General features: G+C 39.6%; 2 protein-coding genes across 6 annotated transcripts in view; one reads left to right on the forward strand and one right to left on the reverse strand.

Annotated features, from left to right (window-relative positions):
* The window catches only part of lpp (LIM domain containing preferred translocation partner in lipoma), a 269809-nt gene extending 248190 nt beyond the window's left edge, over nucleotides 1–21619 (reverse strand). The window contains exons 1-2 of one of the 3 annotated variants that reach the window (XM_066663357.1): nucleotides 21384–21619; nucleotides 21154–21249 (exon numbers count right to left, since the gene is read on the reverse strand). The gene's annotated coding sequence lies outside the window, so the exon portion shown is untranslated. Of the gene's footprint in view, nucleotides 1–21153; nucleotides 21250–21383 lie in introns of those variants that run through there. The other 2 variants (XM_066663351.1, XM_066663353.1) reach the window with 2 other exon arrangements.
* Nucleotides 1–22757, forward strand: part of bcl6aa (BCL6A transcription repressor a) — a 29870-nt gene extending 7113 nt beyond the window's left edge. The window contains exons 2-10 of one of the 3 annotated variants that reach the window (XM_066663347.1): nucleotides 10518–10589; nucleotides 17797–17968; nucleotides 18085–18306; nucleotides 18550–19524; nucleotides 20189–20370; nucleotides 20510–20677; nucleotides 20784–20914; nucleotides 21145–21282; nucleotides 21437–22757. In XM_066663347.1, coding sequence (XP_066519444.1) covers nucleotides 10518–10589; nucleotides 17797–17968; nucleotides 18085–18306; nucleotides 18550–19524; nucleotides 20189–20370; nucleotides 20510–20677; nucleotides 20784–20914; nucleotides 21145–21282; nucleotides 21437–21580 — 2204 coding nt within the window. In that variant the 3' untranslated portion in view covers nucleotides 21581–22757. Of the gene's footprint in view, nucleotides 1–10517; nucleotides 10590–14328; nucleotides 14373–14728; nucleotides 16871–17796; nucleotides 17969–18084; nucleotides 18307–18549; nucleotides 19525–20188; nucleotides 20371–20509; nucleotides 20678–20783; nucleotides 20915–21144; nucleotides 21283–21436 lie in introns of those variants that run through there. The other 2 variants (XM_066663349.1, XM_066663350.1) reach the window with 2 other exon arrangements.
* The last annotated feature ends 3187 nt before the right edge of the window (nucleotides 22758–25944 follow it).

Genomic DNA, 25944 nt, shown 5'->3' on the forward strand with positions numbered 1-25944 from the left:
CATTATTCATGCTGCACTTTCTGCCAGTCCCCATCATATTTACATAAATGAATCAAATACAAACAATGTCTGTGTTCTGGGGACAACTCTTCAGTCACATAGCTGAGACTCTACATCAGTCTTGTGTTTACAATGTATCCATCCTGGGGAATTTTTGATAAGAATGCAAATCTAGTCGAATCTTCTGTTCAGATCGAAGGGCAGGGGAGAGGAAAATAAATTCAGATTTGTGATGCAGTCTGTGAGGTTTTAAAAGTAGCAAGAGAACCGATACTGAATATCCTAACCCACTCTCTCTCCTCTTTGATGATCTTATTTCCTTAAATCGTTAAAAAAACATGAAAAAAGTAAATAAATACATAACTGTCCTACAGTAAAAGTCCTGTGATAAACAAAAACCTGTTGAGTTCCAAACACAACAGGACGTTAAGATTAAAATGTCATGTACACACACATTCCATCCCACACTGTTTCAGTAGTGACTGCCAAGTCATCTCAAAACTTTCTTCACAACACTGCTATTAAAATATATATATATATATATATATATATATATATATATATATATATATATAATGAGCCATTTGTTCAGTAATTTTTTTTTGCAACTTCCTGGCACATCTTATCCCCATAAACACACATACCAGAGGGGAAACTCTTTTTCAGGTGATACATATTTGTCATTAAAGGGAGCAAAATCAAGCTCCATAAATTGGAAGATGATCTGCATTTTTTAAAATGAAGAATCAAACCACAGGAAACTAAATGTAACAGCATTGGTATAGAATTAAGCAGAAAAGTGAACATATGAAGTTCATAGTTTTGTATTATCCACCAGGTGGCACAGTTTGGATAAAACGGGAAAACAGGAAAATTCCAAAATGCTAGGCACTCACTGACTGCATTCCTGGATAATTTCCAACTTGTTCCCCCTCCACCCCCCAACCCCTCCATCTACACACACACTCCTTCTCTCTCTCTTTTTCACCCTCTCTCTCTCTCTCTCTCTTTCTCACTCTCTCGCTTTAGGCAGCCAAATTCTTGCTCCATTCTGAATGCTCAGATTTGCCCGGACTGCTCCGATTCCAAAACCAGTAATCTCTGCTGCACTAAGATTTTACTCTCGTTTATGTCTCTTTATACTGCTTTGCCCTCATAACACCAGATGTAAGGAGTAGGGTTCACTGACTAGACTTTGAGACGTATCATAACACTGTTGGATTTGAAAGATCTTAGAGGGCTGCTCAAAATTCCTGGCAGACAGGAGAGAATGTTCTTTTTTTTTAACCCCAGGTTGACTAGAACAGCCCTGAAAGATTAAGTCACAATCAGGTAAGCAACCTCCAACCTCCTCTGCTGTGACTTGAAAAGTACATCTCATAGTTCAAGTTCAAATCAGCAAAGGTTCACGGAGTACGATTAACTAGAACAAACAAGAGATTCCTTGCAATACAATGTTTGTTTCAACAGCAATGAGTACTGACCCTGAGCCAGTCACCTTCTGAAAACAACACCACAAATACACCAATGTGAACACTGACCACTTGAATTTTGGCAGGCCACTCTGCTAAGATAAAGCATTAGCTAGGACACATTGCCAAGGTGTGATGCAATATGTTCCCCATGGCTGCGAGAAGAGTCCAAGAGAGAGTGGAAAGCTTCTCCCCAGAGGCTCTCTGCAATCCTGGGAGGTCTGCTGGGAGTGTAACAGTGCTTCAAGCCCTTCCACTAATCAATGAATGCCTCTCATTGATGCATCTGCAACTGGATCTACTACAGAGAAAGTTATACATAGGCAACATAATGGACATTACGCCTCTGCATCAAAGTATACTGACTGACTAAAAGGGGCTATAAATATTCAGTACCGTATAGAATGATCATAACTAGCAGGAATGCACATTTTGTGCGCCTGTTTTGAGGCTACAGCCTCAAAGCCTTCTGTGATACGTGGATCACATGAATGTTTTTAGAAATGTACACAAGACCACAAGCTCAGAAGATCTTGCCCAGCATCCGGCATCCTTTACACTGCTTTTCTGCTCAAGAAACAAAGCAAGAAAAAAAATCTAAAAGGAAATATATACAAAACCATTCAATAAACCTAATAAAACTTTTGGACATGATTGTTATTATTAAATGTCAAAACTAGACCCCAAACTATACACCAGTGGTTTATTCACGGCTTTGTTTACTTTTGGAAGAATGTTGACATTGTTTTAAAAAGCAAATGAAATGTTTCTAGCTTACAAAAATGAGTCATTCGGAATTTTTAATATTTACTACTAGGATACATTTTTACTATACTCAAATCTATACATCTTTACCAATAAATAGAGAATTGTCTATTCAAACAAATTGTTAAAACCTCCTGAATATGATACCTTATTAGAATAATTTTAAACAGTATGGAACTACATTAGTTTCACATTACTATACACAATGATTGCAAAACATTCCCACACTGATCCTTTCAAAACCTTACATGGACATTCTTAACCTGTGTATACATGTTCCTTTCATGGATCTTGGTTATTAAAATTATATCTAGATAATGACAAAGTATGTAAAACTGCAGGTTCAAAGCAACCAAGGCTCATTTAAAATAGGAGGTGGTGTGAGAGGCATTTTAGCCAGATGTTATAGAATTGTAAATGCATCCACCTCTCCAACCTATATTCAACAACCAAAGCCCCGTTAAAAACAGTACATCACAGGTGACCCATGACTGCGAAGAATATAGCCACGGAGGAAGCACATGGTTGGTTCCCAGGCTAAACTGATTTGCATACGACAGAATCAGATTTCAAAGCAACTAACCAGAAACGTGTTAAATATCAGCATATTACCACATTATTATAACTGTAAATGTATGTTATTCTCATAAACCAATCAGATGTAAACAGAGTCAATCTTTCTGCCTAGAAATGGAACATTTAATGGTACGTTTTGTTTTGTTTTCTTATTCTGAGTCACTAAAGGATAATCCTTTAATTTAAATATTGAATCAGGGTTAAAGAGTTTTCATTTCTTCACCCCCTGTACATACACAGGAGTGCTGCACTGATAGGTCAAAAGAGTATAACAAACAGTCTCAAAAAAACATGGCTGCAGCTGGTTGGTGGAGGAAGTGGATGTGTGCGTGTGCGTGTGCGTGTGTGTGTGTCTGTGTCTATAACAGCTGTGTGCTCTAAGCACCCCCTCCCCATTGTGTGCATCTGCAGGGTTCCGACTCCTCTATAATGTCACTATGCTCAGACAGTGGAGGTGGTGTCTCTCCATCCCTGCAATCCCCCCACCCCAGCCAGCTTCTAACATCCTGTACTGATCTGCGTTCACACACACAAACCATGACGCTGCATGACCCACGCTACACAACTGATCTAATCTCTGTCACACCTATTTCAGCTTAACACAAGAACAGGATGCTAGAAAGTATTAAAATACTAAAAAAAATAATAAATACCACTGCGAAGCAGTGGTGCTCTTAGCTCACCCCCATCCATGAGAAAGCATAAGAAAAGGCAGAATTGCGGGGGTTGCAAGACAAACACCAGGTCAAACCACAGAGAGCCTTGCATTCTCACCACAGAAATGGAGTGTCATTACTGAAACACTTGTAGGCGGCTGGAACATACCAGCTTTACATGTCAAGGATTTTGTCTGATTTGAAGACACCAAGCAGATCGAAAACACCACTCGACAAGTTGTAGCATCAACATCTCCACCACCACAACTGAGAAAAGCTTCAGACACTTGTTTAAAGAAAAAACACAATGAGCAATAATTAGAGACAACCTTTAATTCTATTTCATTCAATTAATTTCATTAAAGTGCAAGTGTGTCTGGGGATATTTGATCAGATGTAAAGCAACCTGTTGACATAAGGGAAGGCAAAAAGCTGCAAGTAAACAAATGTAAAACCAGGAGTTTTTGAAATTGGAGACGAATCACCTTACAACCACGCGACCTGATATAGGGCATACAAGTAAACTGATATCAAGCTCAATTTGTGCTTCAGATCTATACATGTTCCTGTCCATATTTCTACTGTAAACAAACAAACAATTAAACAAATCCGATTGGGGGTCTGGAAGGATGTGCAGCTGTCAAGAATCAGGAAATGGAAAAAAAAAATGTACATTTGCCAATTCAAGTAAAAACCACTCAAGAGGCCACACCTCGTGTGTTTTGTTTGATTTTCATTGTGAGAAGCAGAAATTACAAGCAATAACTTTCTGATGCTAAAAAATGAATTTGTACTTGTCTGTTGTGACTGGAAATTAAAGGATGGTCTCAGATTTTTGCCCTTTATTTTATTTTAAGAACTACTTAAACCTAATCTACAGTTTAAAACTAATTATTACTTTAAGATCTTTAAGATTCAAAGCTAATAGCTTTGTAGTTGTCTAGATATTTACTGTATACTACTGTAAAATATTCCTCAAGAAAACAAAAATATTCTTATCAAAATGAAAAACAGTTATTACGTAAAACGTATGAGCCATATATTGGTTGCAGATAAATGCACGAGCTGGAGTTTTAGATCCAGACCGAAAAAAGATGAAAAGCCAGAGTAAAAAGCGTCAATATGAACTTTGACCCCAAGCAGGCAGGCCAGAGTGTTGAGGGCAGAAGTGAAGAGAGCAGGGGTGAAATTGTGCCTCTTCAGCTGTCTGACCATGACTCACTCTGGGAGGAGGACACACTCCTACAGCTCTTTCCAATGTCAATGCTCTCTAGACACGCATGCACTGCGCAAGATTTGCATGCCTAAAATAAGCGCAGCGTCACTCTTCTTTTGATATTATATAATTTTTGACAGAGCCGAAAAGGCCATATGGTGGTTCATCCTGCCACATCTTTCTGAGCATGTGCTCTAGTTTCTAACCTGCTGAACAAAATGATATCTAGTCCATACTGAGCAACAGCTCCACCAAATCTCCAACGGCATGAGTTCCAGTTGGGTAGGTGGAGTAAGCTAAACGGTTCACGAGAAAAATGTATGTAATGGTTATACAGGCAAGAAAAGCCCTGATGCATAATGCCCTGTCAGTGTGACAAAAACAGGCCCGAGCCTGACTGATAACAATACCAACACTCGCAGTTTCCTTTCATCACTGACAGCAATCTCTCCCTCTTTCAGTGCACAAAGAGCGCTTTCACTATCGGGGTATAGATTTTATCGATCAGGGCACAGAGAACACTTCAATGTCAGCACATCGTGTTTTCTAAAATTCAGACCACAATTTCATCCAGAGGTTTTAGGCCCAAGTTATTTCACCAAACAGGAAGGTTTCGAAAACCTCAGACAGGTGCAGCAACACCTGCTGAATATGACCTTTTGTCATGCATATCTATGCTTTCACTTATTGTTTACAGCTCCAGTAAAGGAATTTGTATTTGGTATGTGTTAAAAATAGCACAGAGTCAAAAAATTAATCTCTTATTGTTGCACATAATTATAATTTAGTATAACATTAATAACTGAATAAGATTCTGAATGACTGCTTTCTCATCACGCCTTGCATCAGAACCAACAGTGTCTCTGACCTCTCTGATGTTACATTTATTGTGCATTTTATGACGCAATAATCCTTACAGCAGCATCCTCCTGACTCAGATGTCTATCTTCTGTGAGAAGGGGTGTTTGTGTGTGCTTTTATATAAAACCTGTTTCAGCCTTAGTGCTGATTTAGGCCAATTCACACATTCACACACATTAGCTCTGATATTGAACTTCACCCATCAGCCAGAATGGTTTCTACACTCATCCTTGCATTTTAGCAATCCAACTAACCAGACAGGTGCATTCTGTAGTTCTACAATTACTCGTGTGTTGTTCTGCATACTTTGCTAGCCTCCTACACATGACCAATGCAGAGCAAATATTATTTAGGTGATAGTTCACTGTCAGCACTGCAGTGACAGTGACATGACAGTGGCTTGTTAGTGTGTGTTTTGCAGGTACCAGCAGCTCAGACACAGCAGTGCTACTGGAATTTCTGAAAGAAAAACACCAACTGGACCAGTGTTACCGGGATCATCAAGTCCAAATATTTAAGCTGCAATATTCTGCTTTAAAAAAAAATCAAATAAAAAATATATATAGTTCAAGCACAAAAAAAAAAAAAAAAAAAAAACAAAAAAAAAAACACACTAACCATGCTAGGGGTCCAACAGTAACAGGATGACACTAGTCTGAACGAAGCAGTAAATTGCTGACATGAAAAAGCAGAGTTAAGAGTTCATGCGACAGTCCTCTATGGACACAGAGGGAGGAAAAGCCTCCTTCAAACTTAATAACACAAAAGTGCCTTTTTTTATTTTTTTTTTTTTTTTTAAGAGGAACTGAGAGGGCCTCTGAGTACTTGCTAACAGCAGATCCGCACCGTGTTACAGCGCAGTTGCATCATTCCTCTGACAAACACGGCCGGTTCGAGTCTTCACTGACGACGAGCGCTGAAGCTGGCAAAAATTTTGCTCTGAAATGAGGGGAAATTTTTGCCGTTCATGTACAAAAGACTGTGAAGCAGCTTCCGGTGCTAAAGCTTGTGTTAATGGGCACTACTCAAAGCAGCAACCAATTTAGCACCAATAGACCCCAGTTTTAAAAGTTTTACAGAACACTTGGGCCAAGAGCAGAGGATCCATACTAACGACTTTTAAGCAGCAGCTCTTTTGTACATCTTTTTCATATAACGAGAGAGACAAAGCTAGAGAGAGAGTGAGAGCGCAAGTCTATCCAGTCAGGTATGTCATCAGCACCAAGAAATACATTAGGCTAATGTTCAACTGAGTAATTTTGGGGGGGGGAGGGGAGATAAATAAACATAAAACCAACCAGGTGCCAATGCAGGTTCATCAATAGTTGCACTCAGGTCACATCTATATAATTTATTTTCAAACAGAGTAAAGACCATTTTGTGTGTGGCCACTGGGCAGCTTGAGGTGATACTTGATCCTGTTGCTGTTCGAAGTAGACACTGCTTGTCTACAGAAACAAAACATCATGGATCACTGATCAGGGCTCCTTTACCACTGTACCCCTTCCATCTATTCCTAAGTGGGTCACTTGTTTTCATGTGGAACTGGCTGGGTCTAAGTTTGCCAAGGTTTTGCGGTAATTATCTCATTCGCATGTGGCTGGGCACTGCAGGGGGCCGCGGTAAATTACACGTTTCTCTCCAAACTCCTGGATGCTTTATGGCCGTGTATTATGCATAACCACGTCGGAGCGCCTTAAACAACCCCCGAGTGGATTGAAATAAAGTTGACGCTGCTCTTTGTTTTGGAGCTCAACACGCTCTTTATTTGGCAGTGCTGAATCGGAGATTGTTGGGAAGGAGGGCCTTAATTATTTCAAAGACGTTTTTCCCAATTGGTTTGCAATCACCTGGGGTGATTTTAGCGGGACGCCGGATCCAAATGGGCAGATATCAGGGCAATTCCAGTGAGAAAAGTTCTCCTGTTTTATAGTCATGACAAGACCCCTCGCAGGAAGGTTAAAACAATTTACCTAAAAGGTGCTGAAAACCTTTACTCGCTAATGCAGCATTACACTCCTCCACCCCACCACAGCCACCATCGCGCCCCCTAAAGTCTATTCGCATTTCAGAATAGCCATTATCTCATTACATGTTTAGTTTCCATTATTAAGGTCTGAGAGGTGGTTATAGAATCCTCCTCCTTAGATCTCACATGAGGTCTTGGAGGTCTAGTAGTAGTAGCTAAACCTGTCAGAGAAATGTATATATTCCCTCATGTGGATGAAAGTTCTTAAGAGATTAATTCACGTAAATAGTTATTTCAAGACTCTACAAGGTTATACTTATTGAAAGCTAATTGAAATAATATTAAAGACTAAAGGTGATTATTTAACTATCCCATTTGAACGCCTTGGTCACATTATGATAATAATAAGCAATCCAGATTAAAAACATGAATGAAAAAGAAATAAAACACACTTTTCCATCAATACGATTTTTAAGTTGATTCACTTTCTTCCTTTCTGCAAGACAACAAAGTAGGTCAGTTGGTGTTAAGAAGACGAAAGTGAGGGACTTCTTTCACTTCGCAAAAGCACCCAGCATTTTATGTGGTTTTCTGGTGAAATTACTCTGCACTTGGTGGGCTGTCATCACCCCAGTCACAGATATTCAAGATGTCAAATTGTGCTCAAGCCATAACCCAACAAAACGAGGCGTAGAAAAGAAAAAAAAAACTCACGAGATATATTGCATGTGCCTGCACCTAAACTGTGCTCTATAAAATCAGCCCACAAAATCCGAGGTGCAGCTAGCCAAGGTAGCGCAGAGGCAAACTATTTTTGGAACTCGTCTTCCTGTCTTCCTTTCTTACCTCAACACTGGCAACATGTAGACTTCACCACATGTGCCAAGACCTTACTGAATAACTGTGTAATATGTAAAGTGTGCAATTTTTGATAAAGTACAAACTCATTTTGCAGAATTTGATTTTTTTAAAATTGAGTATTTAAAGAAGCATGTGCACATGTAGCAGCTTTTCTGGAAACAAGTCAGGGTTACATCCGGAGACCACCACAGTGGCTTCTCACACAAAGACACATCTTTATTCAAATAATATTTAAAACATCGACATATGGTCAGTGCACCAATAGCATGCGAGTTGACTTCACAGACGAGACCTGGAAAACAGGACACTCATGTGACTCGTCACTGTTGACTCTAGTAATGCTGCCAGTTGGCAGAGAGAATACATTATATTAACCAGAGGTACTGCGTGCTCAGAGCTTATAGTTGTTTATGCTCCTATTGAAAACATTTAAGGCTATGTATGATGACCTTATTAAAAGGAATAAAACAGAGATGCAAAGTTGCAATAGTAAAAATCTTGGACCTAATCTGTGAGGTGATTGCTTCATAACTTTGATTAGAATATTGTGTGTGAGAGGCTAGTTTGTCCTCTCAAATCTGGGGTATAAACCATTTATAAAAATTTCTAATAAAACAGAAATGTTCCTTTTGATTATAAAAAAAAAATGTATTAAATAAACTATTATTTAAAAAAATATTATTTATATCACAATATAACTTCTGCTAAATTATCAATATCATCAATAATTTTAAATACAAAAACATGCATTGCAGGCAACAAGGTCAAAACGAGGCACCCATTCATCATTTCACAAAGATACTCTGTAAATTTCTGTAAAATGCCAGAACAGAAACGCTCTCACAACGTTGAAGCTTTCACTGCCAGACCTAACACGTTCTGAAATCTCTGACTGTGGCTTTCACTTACAGATAAATCCCTCCTTTAAAAAAATTGAAATAAAATATAAACAAAACAAGTAAATAAATAACTGCATTATTGTTTCATGGAAAGATCATTCCTGTTTAACAATGAAACTCTTGCCAAAATAAGCATGCAAAAACACTCACTAATGGCAGCATAGTTTCTGTTGAGGTAAAAAAAAAAAAAAAAAAAAAAAAAAAAAAAAAAAAAAAAAAGCAGAGTCCATCCCCATGGGGCCCACCCTGGAAAAGCCCAGCTCAGCAAGGCAGAAGAGTGTATCAGTGCTGGGATTTCCATTCATGGCCTGTGCCAGAAGTAGGGTCCCACAGTTGAGAACACAAGTGGCAGTGCTCTCATTAGAAGGCAAAGATGGTCAGGTCCCAGTCTGTTTTCCACTTCGGCACTATGTGAGGCACCCACCAATTAGGCACCTGCAGAATCATGTAATAACCTATTAGCATTCTCCTCTTAGCATAGATATGTGCTGTTGCCCTTTGCCAAAAGAAATGCAATCATGCAATGAAAAGATATCATATTTCATGTATATAGTATATGAATACAGATGTACATATTTGATGAGCTCTAAAAGATAATGAACACAGTATTCCATCATAAGCACATGTGCTGTTAAATGACTAATACCAATTTGGTAGAAGGCAAAAACTGAAATCTTGTTGTAAAACATCTCTGCTTAAAACGCAATGGTGAAAAATTACACAAAAAAAAAAAAAAGGGTATTGGGACAGACACTAGCAGAAAATCATCCATGCACGTCGCCTTGCTCTCACCAAACATACACACTGCGAATGCAGCAGAAAGGAAGCACTCCACCTGCATGAAACTTCCTTATCTGTTGGGGTAATTACAACAACGTTAGCTTTAACTTGGGCAGCATAGGTTCAAAACATTTTGCACACAATTTTACTCTTTTAATCCACCACTATGCAAATGGAATCCTTGCTTTACTGATTTGCATATCAACACTGTATTTTGTGGCAGTTCAGCTTTCACTGTTTGCATATTTTGTAAGTATGACACTGAACATTTTGCATGTCACTATAGATAAGCGCATCTGCTGAAAGACAAAAATGTAAATGCGCGGCCATAGATCTTTAACTTAATAAATACATTGACTTACATTTTAAAGCTCAAAGAACAAAAGGAACAGTCATACAACTGAGATTAGAGGGCTCTATGGAGGGCTTTGTCACACATTCTTCCTCTTTTCGCCCCTACAGCCCAGCAAGTGCTCCACCTGTGTCAGGGCATGGGCAGGACGAGGGCCTGGAGCCCCAAACGCACTTACCCAGGTGAGTTCACACTCAAAAGGTCAGCCAGCGTTGAATGTTTAGCTCAATTATCACTGAAGCAGTGGCGAGAACAAAAAAAAAAAAAATAATAAATAAATAAATAAATAAAAAAGACCACACTATTTGTAAGGCCGTTTTTCCCCTTACTTTATTACGAGTGAGGGTGGATATGGTGAAAATTTCTGAAAAGGATTTTTCTTTCCAATATTTTATGACTATATGACTATAATTTAAACAGTAATTAAATCCCATAAACTGTTATCCTGGACAAGAAAAAAAAAATAGAATATCTCATATTTCTGACTTGATGCTTGGATGCTCAGTGTAAAATACCAAACCTCCAGCTGTGGGTGTGTTATGTACACAACATGGTTTTCCGGTTAATTCTGATTGGTTTAAGTCATCTGCCTGAAATTCAGTTTCCAAATTGTTATTTCCTCATTTAATTGTTTGTTGATAATATAGGTTATGATTAAACTTGAGGTTTTTATGAATTATATTAGCCATGTGCTATTTATGTTGTTGGTTTGAGATTTAAACAAACAACTTAATTTAACCAATGATTTAAATACAAATCATCTTTCAGCTTTTGTTAAAAGCATTTAAGTCAAAAATAAAAAATAAAATAAAAAATAAAAAAACATCAAAAAAACGGGCTACCAGGCCAAGGAGAAAAGTCGGCATTTACTGCAGTTCAGGGGCACGGACTGTAAATAGACCAAGTGCACCAAACACAAAAACACAATCTGAAAGAAATCATAAAAAAATTAACAATCTTAAGTTGCCATCATTCTATTTAGAGGTTTTTATCAAAACTGGTTACTGAAACTGTGTGTGTGTGTTCATTTCAGAAGTATTTAAACTAAGTGAAATCATTCATCATAAACCATTTGATTAGTTTGATTTTGCTGTACAGTGAGTTATGTTTCATAACATTTTCAAACAATTCACAGTTCAAGATCACATCAAATAAATGTAATCTATTTCCTCATCCTGTGGTCTTAATAAAATACTTGCATATGACAGCAGGTAATAACTACTGCGTTATACCAAGATCCATTTCCCCCACAATTGCACACCACATTGTCTTGGGGTAATTTATGTCTACAGAAAGGGACAAACAAACCCTAAGGTATTATTACGTCACTGAATGACTCACTTAAATTCACACTTCACACTTGCAAAATCCTCAGCATGTAACTACAAGTGAAATAAAAGGTCAATACCACTGATATGTACAAAACATCATTTTTATTAAGTTACTGCACCAGTTACATTTGCTTCAGTAAACATTTATTTTTAGCAAACAATAACAAATGCAAAAAAAAACTGAATACAGTGTTCGGTAAATGGTCTGCGTGTCTGGGCAAAAAAAAAATGCAACAGCGAGAGTCATGAACACAATATTGAAAAGCTTCATCTACAATTTTCCATTACAGTAGGTAGACGGTATTTGAAACTGTGTTGTTTATGTGAGGGGAGGGGAAAAAAACCTGACTAGCATGAAATGACAATGTTTAGATTTGTGAACTCCAACCTACTCTCTTCTCAAGCACCAACAGGTCTACGATGGCAGATATGAAGTCATGAGGGGGTAGGAAACACGTCGAACTGGCAAAGTGTACGTCCCCATCGTGAGGGTACTGCTTCTCTGACTGCAACCGTGTTAAAATTAAATAGGAATAAAATCTAATCAAGACACTTTATTAAATTACTAACGTTCCAGATTCCCACACAACTCTTAAAAAATTCTGTCTCTTACAACTCTGATTTTAAACTTTATGCATGTAAACGCCATTAACGCCTTACAGTTAGAGGTAAAACAACAGTCCTGCCCCAACAAGCAGTATCCTCAACTTTTTCTCAGACCCTTCTATATGCAAGTGAACCTACTGGCAGTGTGCTGACGACTCATTTTCTTCGCTCTTGTATTCCTTACAGGCCTCATAGCTCAGAGGTTTACTTTTACAGGCTTACAGCAAATGAGGCACAAATATGGAGCAAAACTTTTAGAATAATCTTATTAAAGCAGTACTAATTTTCAATAAACATCACAATTAGTAATAACAGCCTGATAACAGTGTTCTAAAGATAACTGAACAAACAGAGAACTAACTGTTCTAACAGTGGTTGTGCACGTGAGTCATGTGCCAAACGAGTTAGAATTGTCACAGTGAAATCTGAACCTGCACATGCCAATACTTGAAATAACACGCTATATGTTCATCGGCTGTTTATATTTAGATATTTTATATTATATATGACATATATTACTATATAATACATAGATAATTAAAAGGCAGTTAGAATGTTGATTAGTATTGCATGCCCGAATCAGGCTTGTAAACACCCTTCTGCCATAGAAGAACTACACATAAACTACACATACATTTTTAGCCTCTTTACAGTTTTTTGACAATACATAGTTACTCCATGTGTTTTAAAGCTGTTCATAGGCCATTGACTTTTCAGCCTTACAGACGTGCTCAATTCTCTTAACAAAATCAAGCAAGACTTCTTCATGCCAATGATTAAAAGCCACACCAGGCTTTAAACATAAAGTCTCGTTGATTGTTGTGTCAAGTAGCTTCCGTTAAAGGCACAAAACAGTACAGGCACATGTAGACTCACCTGCAGCTAAATTTAACACAGCCTGATTCGACTGTATTACTACAAAGACTCAACACTCATTAAAATAAATTAATAATAATAATAAACGGATGCAGGGGTCAGTGCTAACTGTTACATTCTAAAACACAAACGTCATCCTGCTTTATATAAACACACATTTATCAAGCATTTCCCCCCCAGAGACCACTACTGCCAAAGCCATGTACACGTCCATATAGAAGCGTCCTGACAATGCGAGAAATGCTGCTTTGAAAGATCAGTATTCAAACGTAAGTGAGATCCACATGAATGAAACATAACTCCATTAACACAACCGCCATCGTTCAGTACTGACGTACAGCCTGAGTCGTGTTAATGGGATGCATTTTATTTATGTGGAACCGATGTGAATTTCTGAATTAAGTGAGATCTAAGGAAAGCATTAGTTCAGGCAGCAAGCAGTGCAAACAGCCATCAAACTATAAGCCAAGCCACGAGAGACAGCTAAAGACAAAGCAAATATCTGGTAAAATAATTCCATCCACACAAACCCAACAAGTCCGCAGCAAAGGAGGAACGAGAACTGAAACGTCAAAAAGCCATCGCTGGAAGCGAAGAAAAAAAAATAAAGAAATAACAACGAGAAAGCAAGCCTATGCAACTCGTCCGCTCCAGATATGTTCAGTGTAGCGTATGGCCGTGGGTTTAACACAGGGAGGGGTGGAAAAAAGGAGAGTGAGAGCGAGAGAGAAAAACAAGCCAGCGAACACACTTTTGCTTGTGTAACAGCAAATTAGTTTGGGAGTATTTGGAGGCTGGCAGCTCTCTCAGCCCATGTGACCGTCTCTGTCTGGCACAGTCCACCACGAAGGGGAAATGCGAAAAGTCCACGGCGCTCTTTTCCATCGCGGACAACAGAATACGATCTTTTCTCGACATTCAGAATCTTCAATTTTAAAAGCATTAGTCTTCAATATTGTCGTTTAAACGCACTGCATTAAAACGTTTCCCCGGGATGCAGAATTGTGCAGCGGATATAAAACCGTGCACACCCCCGCCAGGAAAAAATGGTACGACCCAAAGCTCAAATTCCGAGAATTGAGCTGCGCTGATTCTTAGAACTGCGCTTCTTAGAAGTGGTGATGCAAGAAGTTTCTAGGAAAGCACTACCAGGTGATGATTTTTTTTTTTTTTTTTTTTTTTGGAATCAAATTCTTCATTTTTTGCTCCATAATCTAAAGGCTGGGTGCTGCTGCGATGCGCCTCTAGACCTTTTTTTCGGGGAATATTTTCTATCTTTTTAAAAAATTGTCTGTTTGGAGGGCTTCGTGTTGGCAGTGTGTCCAGGCTAGAGTGCTCGTGTGTGCGTGATAGCTTTGGCTGGACTGTCACATCCAGATTCAGTCGGGATGGCTGTGGATGAATGTGGCTGGAGTTTTGAGGGACGGTGTGTGTGCGTGAGCGTGAGACTGAGTGGTGTGTTCAGCATGGAGAACATAGTAGACGTGCTGGGTGTGTGTTTGTAAAGGTGCTTTAAATCTAGGAACTGAGTCGCTAGGATGAAGTTCGAAGTGGGTTAAACATGTGTAAACTTGACGGCTGGTGCACGTCGGGGTGACAGCTCGCTTAATACCGCTGTTAATATTTATTCAGAATTATTCATATTTATTCAAACATTAGTGATATTTGCGCTCATGTCTGGGCTGCACAGGAGCGACAAGCTCGGAGGACTTGATTATCCAGTTTTTGTTCTGGTTGTACGGGTGCCTTCTTTTTCCACGTCCACTTGGCGCGAGATGCGTCTCGCGAGGCGTCTGGTTCGAATTAGCCGCGTTAAAGGAGCCGAGAGGCGGCGGAAGAGCTGGCCGCGATGCGGGGCGCTCTGCGCGGGCTCCTGCTCTGCTATCTCCCCCTCGTAGCCTCCACGCTGCTCAGCTCGGGCTCTTGTTACTTGTAGGGAAAACCCAGCGCGCTTAGTAAGAACGATGAAAGCAGGGCTTGAGCCAGCCTGTTGCCGGACTGACTCCAGACGCTCCTGATCTAGTCCGCTGCCTTTGTTAAATTAAATGTGCGCTGGATATTTAAAAAAAATACAAAAGTAAAAGTTTGCGCGCGGGTGCAACATGTAAGCAATAAGTTCGACTGCACTTCTGTCAGCGTTAGAGGCAAACCCTGGTCTCCTGCACTCCACTGGCTGCGTGCTGACAGTGAATGAGCCGAAATAACCTTTACTGACACAAACATGTGTGTCTGAATGTAGGTAAAGTTTACGCTCACAGATGCTGCAGTTGTTGAGCTAAGGGTGAAGTTATTACAGGCGACTAACGCTGTAGAAACGAGTCTGTCACAGTTCTGAAAAGTTGCCGTACTTTTCTGTACCCAAAATAAATAAATATTAAAAAAGAAAAAAAAAAGTTTATGCATGTGTCACTTCAGTGCAACTGCGGTTATTACAAGCAGCTACAACACACCGCTTGTTGACAGTGAAATGGATTCTGCTGACTTTCTGCAGTTATTGACACATGCGTCTGTGAGCTCAACATGGGAAAATAGAAGTTTGTGGGTCAGTTTAATGTAAGAGCAGCTCGCGGTGCTGATTGAAGTCATACCGTAGTCACTACCGGCAGGCTTACTGCATTTAACAGCCCTTGTTGACACTCAACCGAGCCCTAACGTTATATTACATTCAGCAGGGCAAGGCACAAGTTTCTAGCGCGAGCGGATTAGTTATGCATTATGTTTGTGATTAGCAGCGGGTCGAAGCACTTTTCAATGGAAAATACACCGCCAGATTCATTTTGCAGAGCGTCCCTGAAAGGTGTATGACAGGTTCCTTCACCAGACTTTGGCATTTAGCAAGAGGGTCATAGACGTGTTTGTGGGTGTGGGTGTGTGTGTGTGCGTGCGCGCGCATGTGTGTACAAACGGGTACCGCGTGCTCATGAGCGCGCTGCGTGTGCTATTCCTGGACGGACAAAAACTTGAGCGTGTGTATGAGTGTGTTGGGTTACAGACAATTCGTCAAAAACGATCCTGTGCTGGACACGGGATATAACGCCTACATGTATTTAGTTCCAGTGCCAATAAAAGTCTGATCGAACAGCTTGAGAGTAAAGTAAATGGAAATACACTTTCGAAACCGCGTTCATTTTAGCCAGCGCGGTTTGTGAGCTGTTGGATGCGTTATTTGTTCAAACCCTACCTCAGTTTGAGTAAAGCGGGCGAGAAAAGCAACGTGGAAAGCACTTCGGATGTTTCTCGTATGGCTTAATTGATGATGTGGTGCCTGGACATGTAGCTCAGTGTGAAGTGAATGGCGCTCGGTGTGAATGTGTTAGTCTTGGGGACATCTTGTGGTCGAAGTGTACGAGAAAGGTTATTAAATGCCAAAAGGTAGAACTTTTTCACTGGCACAAACAACACAGCTCAGTGGCCAAAATGCAGTATTTCCGTGTTTATTAATGAGGTTACTCTGACTTTGTCTTGGTTTTGAGAGGTTTTAGATGATTTACATCAGAGGAATCTCATTAATTATCTACCTCACTCATGGTGTGTTGTCAGCACGCGCACACACTGGCACTGAATGTAGGTTATTGAGAGAGGACACTGTTGTTGTGAGGCTTCACACTGAAACGAAACCTGGCGCAGAGCAGATACAAAATGTTCAACATGTAAGACATGTTTACCACCTCATTTATTTCTATCAAGTCTCAGACTAAATTTATCAGAGTGCTTAATATAGTGGCGATGAACAAAGTGAAACTGCTGAGGTGATTCACTACTGACAGTGTTATCCTCTGACAGGAAAGATTAAAGCGGTAACAGTCCCCGAGAAAGCGCAATTAAAGTCTTATGAGTTATGGGTTAAAGCTGGGTGAGCTCTAATACATTCAATATAGCTTTAAATACTTCATCCTTTTTTAAAACCTACTTTGAATAGCAGGAGTCTATAGAGAAACAGAGGAAGACTCTACTGTGACATTCAATTATGTTAAAAGTGCTCATGTAACAACCTGTTCTTTTTAAAGGTTTTATGAACACAGACCTTAGACTTTGCACTTGAGAAACAGTGCTCTGTGCTTCAAACTTGTTTGCTTACATTAGTGATCAATTGGCGCCGACTAGCGGCAAAGTGAGGAACTACAGCAGGTGTCGCTTTGTTTACTGTAGTGCAGTTTGTTTGTTTTTTTTAAATGGTATAAAGCAGTGGTTCTCAATCCTGCTCCTGGAGTACCACTGCCCTACATATCTTAGAGAATCCCTTGCTTCAAACACATCTGAGGCAACTCATGAACTAATTACCAACCCCTTCCTGAGCTGAACTGTGAGTTTTAGAGCAGGGAGAACATTACAACATTCAGGTCAGTGGTACTTCAGGACCAGGATTGAGGACCACTGGTATGAAAGAAAGTATTAACATTGATTTGATCTTATATTTGGTCTCAAACTAATTGAGTTGAATATAGTAACAATTACTGCTCTATTTTCAGCCAGACAATCTTATTCCACTCACGGTTCATTTCCGAGCAATGCTAAAAGAAGGCTGAAGGCTGTATGTATCAATTGTAAATTAACACTCATATATTTTTTCCTTTAGATCTTGACAAAATGTCCTGTGCAGCAGACAGCTGCATCCAGTTCACACGCCATGCAAGTGACGTCCTTCTCAACCTGAATCGGCTTCGCAGCAGAGATATTCTCACAGATGTCACCATTCTGGTCAACAGACAACAGTTTCGTGCCCACAAAACAGTCCTCATGGCATGCAGGTAATTCTTGGCGCATATGTGTAAGATGTGCAGAAAATGTTTGTCTGTGGAACTCTCTTTAAAGTGTAAATTCAAAGCTAAAATCTTAAGAGTACTCATCTGTCGTCTTTCTGCAGTGGGCTTTTCTACACAATCTTCACTGACTCGCTAAAATGCAACCTAAACGCTATCAGTCTGGACCCGAAAGTTGACCCAGAGGGCTTCGCAATCCTGCTGGAGTTTATGTACACTTCACGTCTCACGCTGAAGGAGAGCCTCATCATGGCCGTCATGAACACAGCCATTTATCTGCAGATGGACCACGTCGTTGATACCTGCCACAGATTCATTAAGTCCAGGTATGCTCTAAGACTTGTAGACTTGCTTGAATGCATGCGCATATAAAGTTTTATTTGTTATACCAAGACATCATATGTTAATGTTAGATGCTGCTTACATTCAATAAATATTTAAAAATGAAGACACAAAGAAATGGTCCAAACTTAAATTGCTTATAAATGTAAAGAGCATTACAAAATAAATAATTCTGAAGATGCAAAAGTTTTACAACATGCATATATATTTTTCCTATTTTTCCCTAGTGACTCCTCTATCAAACTGCCCAGAGAGGACTTCCTTGTCAGCCCTCTGCTTTTACCTCAAGACGTTCACAGTTACAGAACGCACGAGGTGGTAGAGAATTTACCGGGCAGAGCAGGTCCTTTCAGAGACGGGAGGCCCTATGGTCCTGGCATATTCAATGGAGTTAACACTCCTAGTAGCTCCTATCATCTTTATAGCCAGTTTCCCATGCAGAGTTTCCCCTTCCCTCTCTGTAAGCTGACGGATGCCAAAAATACTTTCCCTGATTTCTCCAAAGGAGGCCCCATTCAACACAAACACTGCTCTCCAGCTGACAGTAACAGTTCCTTGTTGGCTGACTATGCTCGCAGCACCACTAGTGGGTCCTCAAGCGTGTGTCATGTGGGTCCTTACTCTGCCCGGGAGCTGGGCAGAAATGAAGAGATGAAGAGAGAGAGCCTGGAAGGATTGGTGCAGTCCATTGGCATCAGCTCTAGAAAGCATGGAATGTCCAGCCTGGCCCAGGAGCAGCAAAGGGAGCTGAGTAAAGAGCAGGGCCCTCTGGCTGAAGAGGATCTGACCCACCAACACTACTCCATGGGCATGCCTCCCAGTGGCCGCAAGACGCTAATGAGCAGTCCCCAGAGCCCTCTGAAGTCTGACTGCCAGCCCAATTCTCCCACAGAGTCAAGCAGTAGCAAGAACGCTGCCCTCTCACAAGCCTCACAGCCTCCGACTCCACAAGGCACACAGGACCCCAAGGCTCGCAACTGGAAAAAGTACAAATTTATCGTGCTCAATCAGAGCACCAAGGAGGAAGACAGCGGTCCTCATGACTCTGAGATGCGCTCACCACAGCGTCTGGGACTGCCCACTTTCCATCCAACTTCTGAGACTGACCACCCAGATTCACAGTCCACCAACAACAAATTGAGTGACCACAGCGATGACTTCACGGTACCCCAAGCCAGCCGTCTCAACAACATCATTAACAGGTGAGCACTTCCGTCCGTGTTATAAATGCAGTGTACATTATGTAAATAACTGCAGTCACATTACAAAATTATCTTAGTAACTGAATAATGAGAAACGGATATATAAGAAATGTAGTGATACCAGTGAAGAACTGTTGTGTCCACATATGGATGATTCAGGTTTGCTTTTAAAATATGTATATTATTATAAGCTCATTTTACGCAATGAGACAAACTGCAAAGAAACACCACACACTGAAGCAAAGACTAATTCTTTCTGAAGTCATAGTGGAAATACATATTATTAAGCACCGCAATCCTTCAGATGAGTACTCGTGGTCTAAGCTATTTTGTTGGCGTGTTGTTGAGATGTCACAGCAAAAGAACACGTCCAGTGAACTATGATTCTAAACTGGTTACACCATCTAGCTTCCCTATAAAAATTAATGTGGAGAACCGGCTTGCCAGTGTTTTGCGGCACAGTCCTCCTCCCACTAACTCTAAAAACCCAGATTGAATTTTTCTTCATCCATTCCAATCCTCTTATAGCACAGTGAGGATTTACCTTCTTAGCCAGGATGTGTGAAATTCATCAAACATCCTAAAAATGAGTTTGAGAAAGCTACTAGTGGCTGCATTTGCTCCAGTGAAAAGGCAAAAAACCCTTCACGTTTTTCTTCCACAGAACTCTGGAAGGATCACAGAGGAACGGTGACAGCCACTCTTCTCTTTATATGAGCCACTTAAAGTGCACCTCCTGCGGCTCACAGTCCCCACAGCACTCAGACGTCTGTCCCAACACTCCTGGCTCACGTCTTACGGAGGAAATGTCTGAGCTCCACTCAGAGTACTCTGACTCCAGCTGTGGTGAGCAGATCATTTAAGTATACATTTTTACAGCTTTGATTTAAACACTGATACACTTAATGTTATTTAGGTTGTGATGACTATAACCGCTTAGCAATGTATCTTGCTAATTTTGTATTTTTTCTTTTTGGGTTCGCAGAAAACGGTACGTACTTCTGTAATGAATGCGACTCCAAATTTGCAGAAGAGGAGGTTTTGAAACGCCACATGCTTCAGGTCCACAGTGACAAGCCATACAAATGCGATCGGTGTCAAGCAGCATTCCGCTACAAAGGAAACCTTGCCAGCCATAAGACAGTACACACAGGTAAATATATTTAATTAATAAAAATAAAAACACTGTTTGTAGTGTAAAGTCCAGCTGTTTACAGATCCGTGCCTCACCCTGTCCATTCTATTTGTCCATTCTGAAGGAGAGAAGCCGTACCGGTGCAACATCTGCGGTGCACAGTTCAATAGGCCAGCTAACCTCAAGACCCACACGCGAATTCACTCTGGAGAAAAGCCATACAAGTGCGAGACGTGCGGAGCTCGATTTGTTCAGGTACTTGTTTCAGTCAAAACATCAGGGCTGGGTTTCCCAAAAGCATCTTAGAACACAGATTCTTAAGTGGTAGAGTGAGCATCACACTGAACACTCTCCATGTTAAGATCTAAACACTAAGATGTTTTTAAGGAACCAGAACTGTGTGGTGCAATGGGCACAGCAGTGACGTTTAAGAGTATCATTCCATAACCAGACAGAATAAACATAGCTGAACATTTTTTGACCAGGTTGCTCACCTGCGCGCCCACGTTCTGATCCACACGGGAGAGAAGCCATATCCCTGTGAAATTTGTGGCACTCGTTTCCGACACCTGCAGACGCTAAAGAGTCACCTGCGCATACACACGGGAGAAAAGCCCTATCATGTGAGTACAGATACACATTATACCACACAATGGGAGATTAATTTTGCAATTTTATTTGGTTCATCAAAAATAAATATTAATAATAAATATTACAAACTTACCACCAACAAATACTAAACAAGTGCCTTTTGTCCTCCTTCATTTTATTTTGCAGTGTGAGAAATGCAACTTGCACTTTCGCCACAAGAGTCAGCTGCGGCTGCACCTTCGGCAGAAACACGGCGCAATCACCAACACCAAGATTCAGTACCGCATGTCCACAACAGACCTGCCTACTGACCTGACCAAGGCTTGCTGAACAATCTAGCAGGCCAGTCCTGACCATGGCATTCTCTGAGCCTGACTCGTACAATCATCCAATATTGTAGTGCCACACTGTGTTGATCAGATAAGGAAAAGAAAAAAAAAATTAAATTGGCATCAAATGCCATTCTACGGGTTTCCTCTACATGTGAACATAGAACCACATATGGTCTCTTGTCACTTTATTGTTTATATTTGCATATAAATAATCCATAATGTTGAGTGTTTTTAAGCTGAGTAATGGAGGTAAAAAAAAAAGCTTTATTTTGTTGAGGAAAAAAAAAACGGAAGATGGAATGTAAAACATTTAAATCCAGTTTTTGAGAATACAGTATTTTATATCAAAGACCTTACTTTTCTGAAAGTATTGGGGGATTTTAATTGAAGGTTGGTATATTTTAAGGCAGTGGTATTTCTGGCCGTGTAAAGAATTGTGTTAATAAATTTTTATATGTGTACAGGTTACACCACACTAGAATGGCCTCTGTCACAAAGGGAAATCCTGGCTGTGACTATAATGTTTAATATATTAATTGGTTTTATTTGTATATGAGAATGACAGCTGCTCTCTCAAGTGTAAAACATGCATGAGGTGGGTTGCTACTGGTAAACATTAAGTAGGCAAATGCATAAACATTGTGACAGTGCATAATTATATCCCCAAGATTGCTCTCTGCTGGCAGAGCCGATCTTTAATATTAAAATATGCATTAAAAAAAGTAAAGAAAAACTGGTACCGCTATGGTACGACAAATAATATTTTGCTTCTGTTATATTTGTACAGAAACGTTTGCTTTTATTTCTATCAGCAAGTGAAGGTTTACAGTTTTGTCCTTGTACTAGAAGCTACAGTAACAGGTTGTTATATTTCCCAGTTATTTTCCCCTCTGTCTGTATATACACTGTGTATTCAAGGTGCCTTTTTCAATGGCGACTGAATTCCTTTCCATTCAGCCCAGCCCTACTAAGGTACAACTGCAGGGCAACACCTGTCTTTTTCTCCCCTTTTAGTGTGTATGCGTGTTTTATAAATGCTTTTCACCAACTTTCAAAAAAAGATAAAAAAAAAAATAACCCTGGCAAACTCATTATTGCTTGAGCTGTACATCTTCAGGACTTTAGGATCGGGCTTTTTTTTTAAGAAAATGCATTAAGCTACCTGTATAATAAGTGTATGAATGTAAAATAAAAGTATTGAATTTCTATGTCTAAATCTGGAGTCAGTCTGTGTTTTAAACAGTAACTGAAAAACAAATTTGAATGACATAATACTAAAATAAATAGTAATATTCCATAATATTAACATACTACCGGCCAAATTGTGGTTGAAAGCATGCAAGACATTATAGTCATTAATCCTGCTGGTGTAGTGTTTATGTGAATCACATATATATATATATATATATACATATATATACATATATATATATACAGCACACATTTACATTATGTGATATTCATTCATTCGTCTTCTGTAATCATTTCATCGCGATCCAGATTAAGGTTCATCCAAAGCCTATCTGGAACCATTGACTGCAAAGGAGGAATACACCGCTGACAGGACAACACAAACTCACCCCCTCACACAGACATACCTATGGATAAACTGATTGGTTCTAAAACCATATCTTTTTAGACTGTGTGAGAAATGCAACGAGACGTGGGGAAAACACAAACTCTTTAAAACAAGAATTGAACCCACCCCCCAAGACCCTGGGGTTTTGTGGAAGTGACAATATTTTGTACTCTCTACTTTAGTGACATCACCTTGTTGGTTGCATTGTGATGCTTTTTAAGTGTCTTATTGACAAGGTCATTTTAAAGCTTAGTATATCTTAAAAAGGTAAAACAATTAGTTACTTTCTATTGTCCAAATGTTTCAAGATAAACATCTTACAAAAACACGTGCCAATACATCTCTAAAACGTATGTTGAACTAAAACTTTACAGCTTCTGGAAAACCAAAACCACACTCCTGCAGCCTTCCAAAACCAGAGTTTAGGGAAGCAAGCCTAACTGGCCCTGAAACTCTGAGGTGTGGAAAAGCCATGCCCATGCCATAACAATAGTGGAGTTGTTAGAGAGCCATACTACACGAGAGTATGAGGAACTAAACGATCACATTCATGAGGTAGTGGAAAAACCCACAATAGAAGCTTTACACCTCCAACATCTCATTTCACTTTTACCAACAAGCCCAAGAACAGACAAAGGATTTCTTCAGTAGAAAAGTAAAATTTTAAGCACAATCAATAGTTAGCAAGTTAAGGACACTAGAGAACAGTTCACCACAGAGAATCTGAACCCATAATGAGCTCAACTTGGATAAATACAAATACAAATGTTATGCTCAGGGAAACACATTCTATGACTTTGAAACAACAAAGGTTTAGCTCATTACAGTACCTATACTAGAATATACTAACCCATAGCAACTGTTTACTACACTAGTTCACAAACATGACAGCTGCTACATGATAAATAACTTCACTTAACAGTTATTGCACCACACTTAGTAACAGATTATAACTGATGCTGAAGTCTGCAGGGGTGGATTGATAAAACAATTCAATACATACACAATCCAAGACATCACAAATATATTCAATTGTGTGTTAGGTTTTAGGCCCCCTCTCCCAGATTTTCTTCTTTTTGTCCAGTTTGTTTCTTCACAGCTATACATTCTTTCACACCCACAGTGATAAGCTGCATTCTTGGTGGAGGAATATACAGAAACACTAAATTTTTCAGATCTTAAGCAAAAGTGGAGCTTGAAATTAATAATTATGAGTTAACAAAATTAAAGAAAGGATATTTCCATTTTTTGCACAGCACTTGGTGCTTCTGGTATTTCAAAAAGTTATGGAGAATATTTGGTGCTTCATATCAATGTCTTTGTTTACAATGATAACTGTAAAACTATAAAAAATATTTTATCTTGTCAGTTGCTGAAGCACACAGTTGAGATGACATTAAAGCAACTAATTTCTCAGAAAGCAAGAACATAACATTTAAGATAACATTTCTAAAACCAAGAACCTTAACATTTTATCAACCAAGTAATCTACACTTGATAAAGAAACAGGGCATCACTGGGAACTAGATATTTAATACTGACTTACATTTCTATAAGTGTCTGACTGATAATACACTGCTGTAACGACTTCACAGCCTCAGTTTGAGTAACACCTCGCTCTGGTGTTCTGGCTTTAATCATCCACAGATTTAAAGAGAGTAAAACATTGAGCTGCTCACCACAGTGGACAGTGGACCTACAGCGCTGAAGCAGCACGAGTGTGTCCCAATTCAGCTCTCAACTCCCTGGCCCCTTTAACACTTCAACCCTTGCATCTCTGCTCACCTTTCAGAAAGTAAACATTTTAATGAAGGGTTTAGGGTTTATGGCAAAAAGTGGGACAGGGAAAGCTTGCAGGCAGCAAAATCCAGGACATTTTTAGCAATAAAGAAATCTCTGCCGGATGCATTTTTTAGCTCCCAAAAAGAGTACTTGTCTAGGGAAAAGAGGACATTTGGTCACCCCCGAACAGTTCCAAATTTAGTTCACAAACTGGAACGTGAAACATGGCCGAACTAACAACAGACACTGTAGTAGTGCCACCTTAAGTTTTAGCTGTGAAATACAGCTGATTTAACAGTTCCTACTCGCGCATGTATGTTTCAACATTAGGTGTCAGTCAGTCAGCGCAAATGCCTCTTCTAGGCTGGCCTGACAGGGGGCCCAGTAAAAAACCTTAAGATAAAGTGACTCATAAGATCTTATGACTTTCCTTCATTCTAAGATTACATGGTCACACATGTGAATTCAACACTCATTTTAGAACAGGTAATTCCCATTATCATGTTCCTTTCTTAAAATCTGCTTGTTTTTGAGGATTTGGTAAAACAGGCAGCTTGACCATGAGGAGGAAATTAATTTGGAGGATTATGGATCATTAATGGAGGAAATTTCATTTTTGAATTTTAAATTAGCAAGGCATTAGGGTAAACAGCACCCCTGGATTCCTGATGAACTGATCCATTCTGATTCACATGTGCACTGAATTTCTGTAAAAGCCTTTTTGCTCAAAACTGACAGTGGCGTATTGTACACCCTAAACCAATGAAGGTATCAGATCCCTTTATGTTTGTTGTAGGATGGGTAACTTACTTTCAGCTTCCTCCTATTAAACTTAATAAAAAAAAAAAAAGAAATGCCAGGACATGTTTAAAAATACGCCACTGTCACAGTAAAACGGCAACTTACTGCCAAATCAAATATTACCAAACATCTTGTACAATGAGGAAGACAGACAATATATGACTTTACATCAGCAGAGTAATCCAACGCATTGCATTTGC

Source organism: Hoplias malabaricus, chromosome 3 (assembly GCF_029633855.1).
Source record: "Hoplias malabaricus isolate fHopMal1 chromosome 3, fHopMal1.hap1, whole genome shotgun sequence".
Lineage (NCBI taxonomy): Eukaryota > Metazoa > Chordata > Actinopteri > Characiformes > Erythrinidae > Hoplias > Hoplias malabaricus.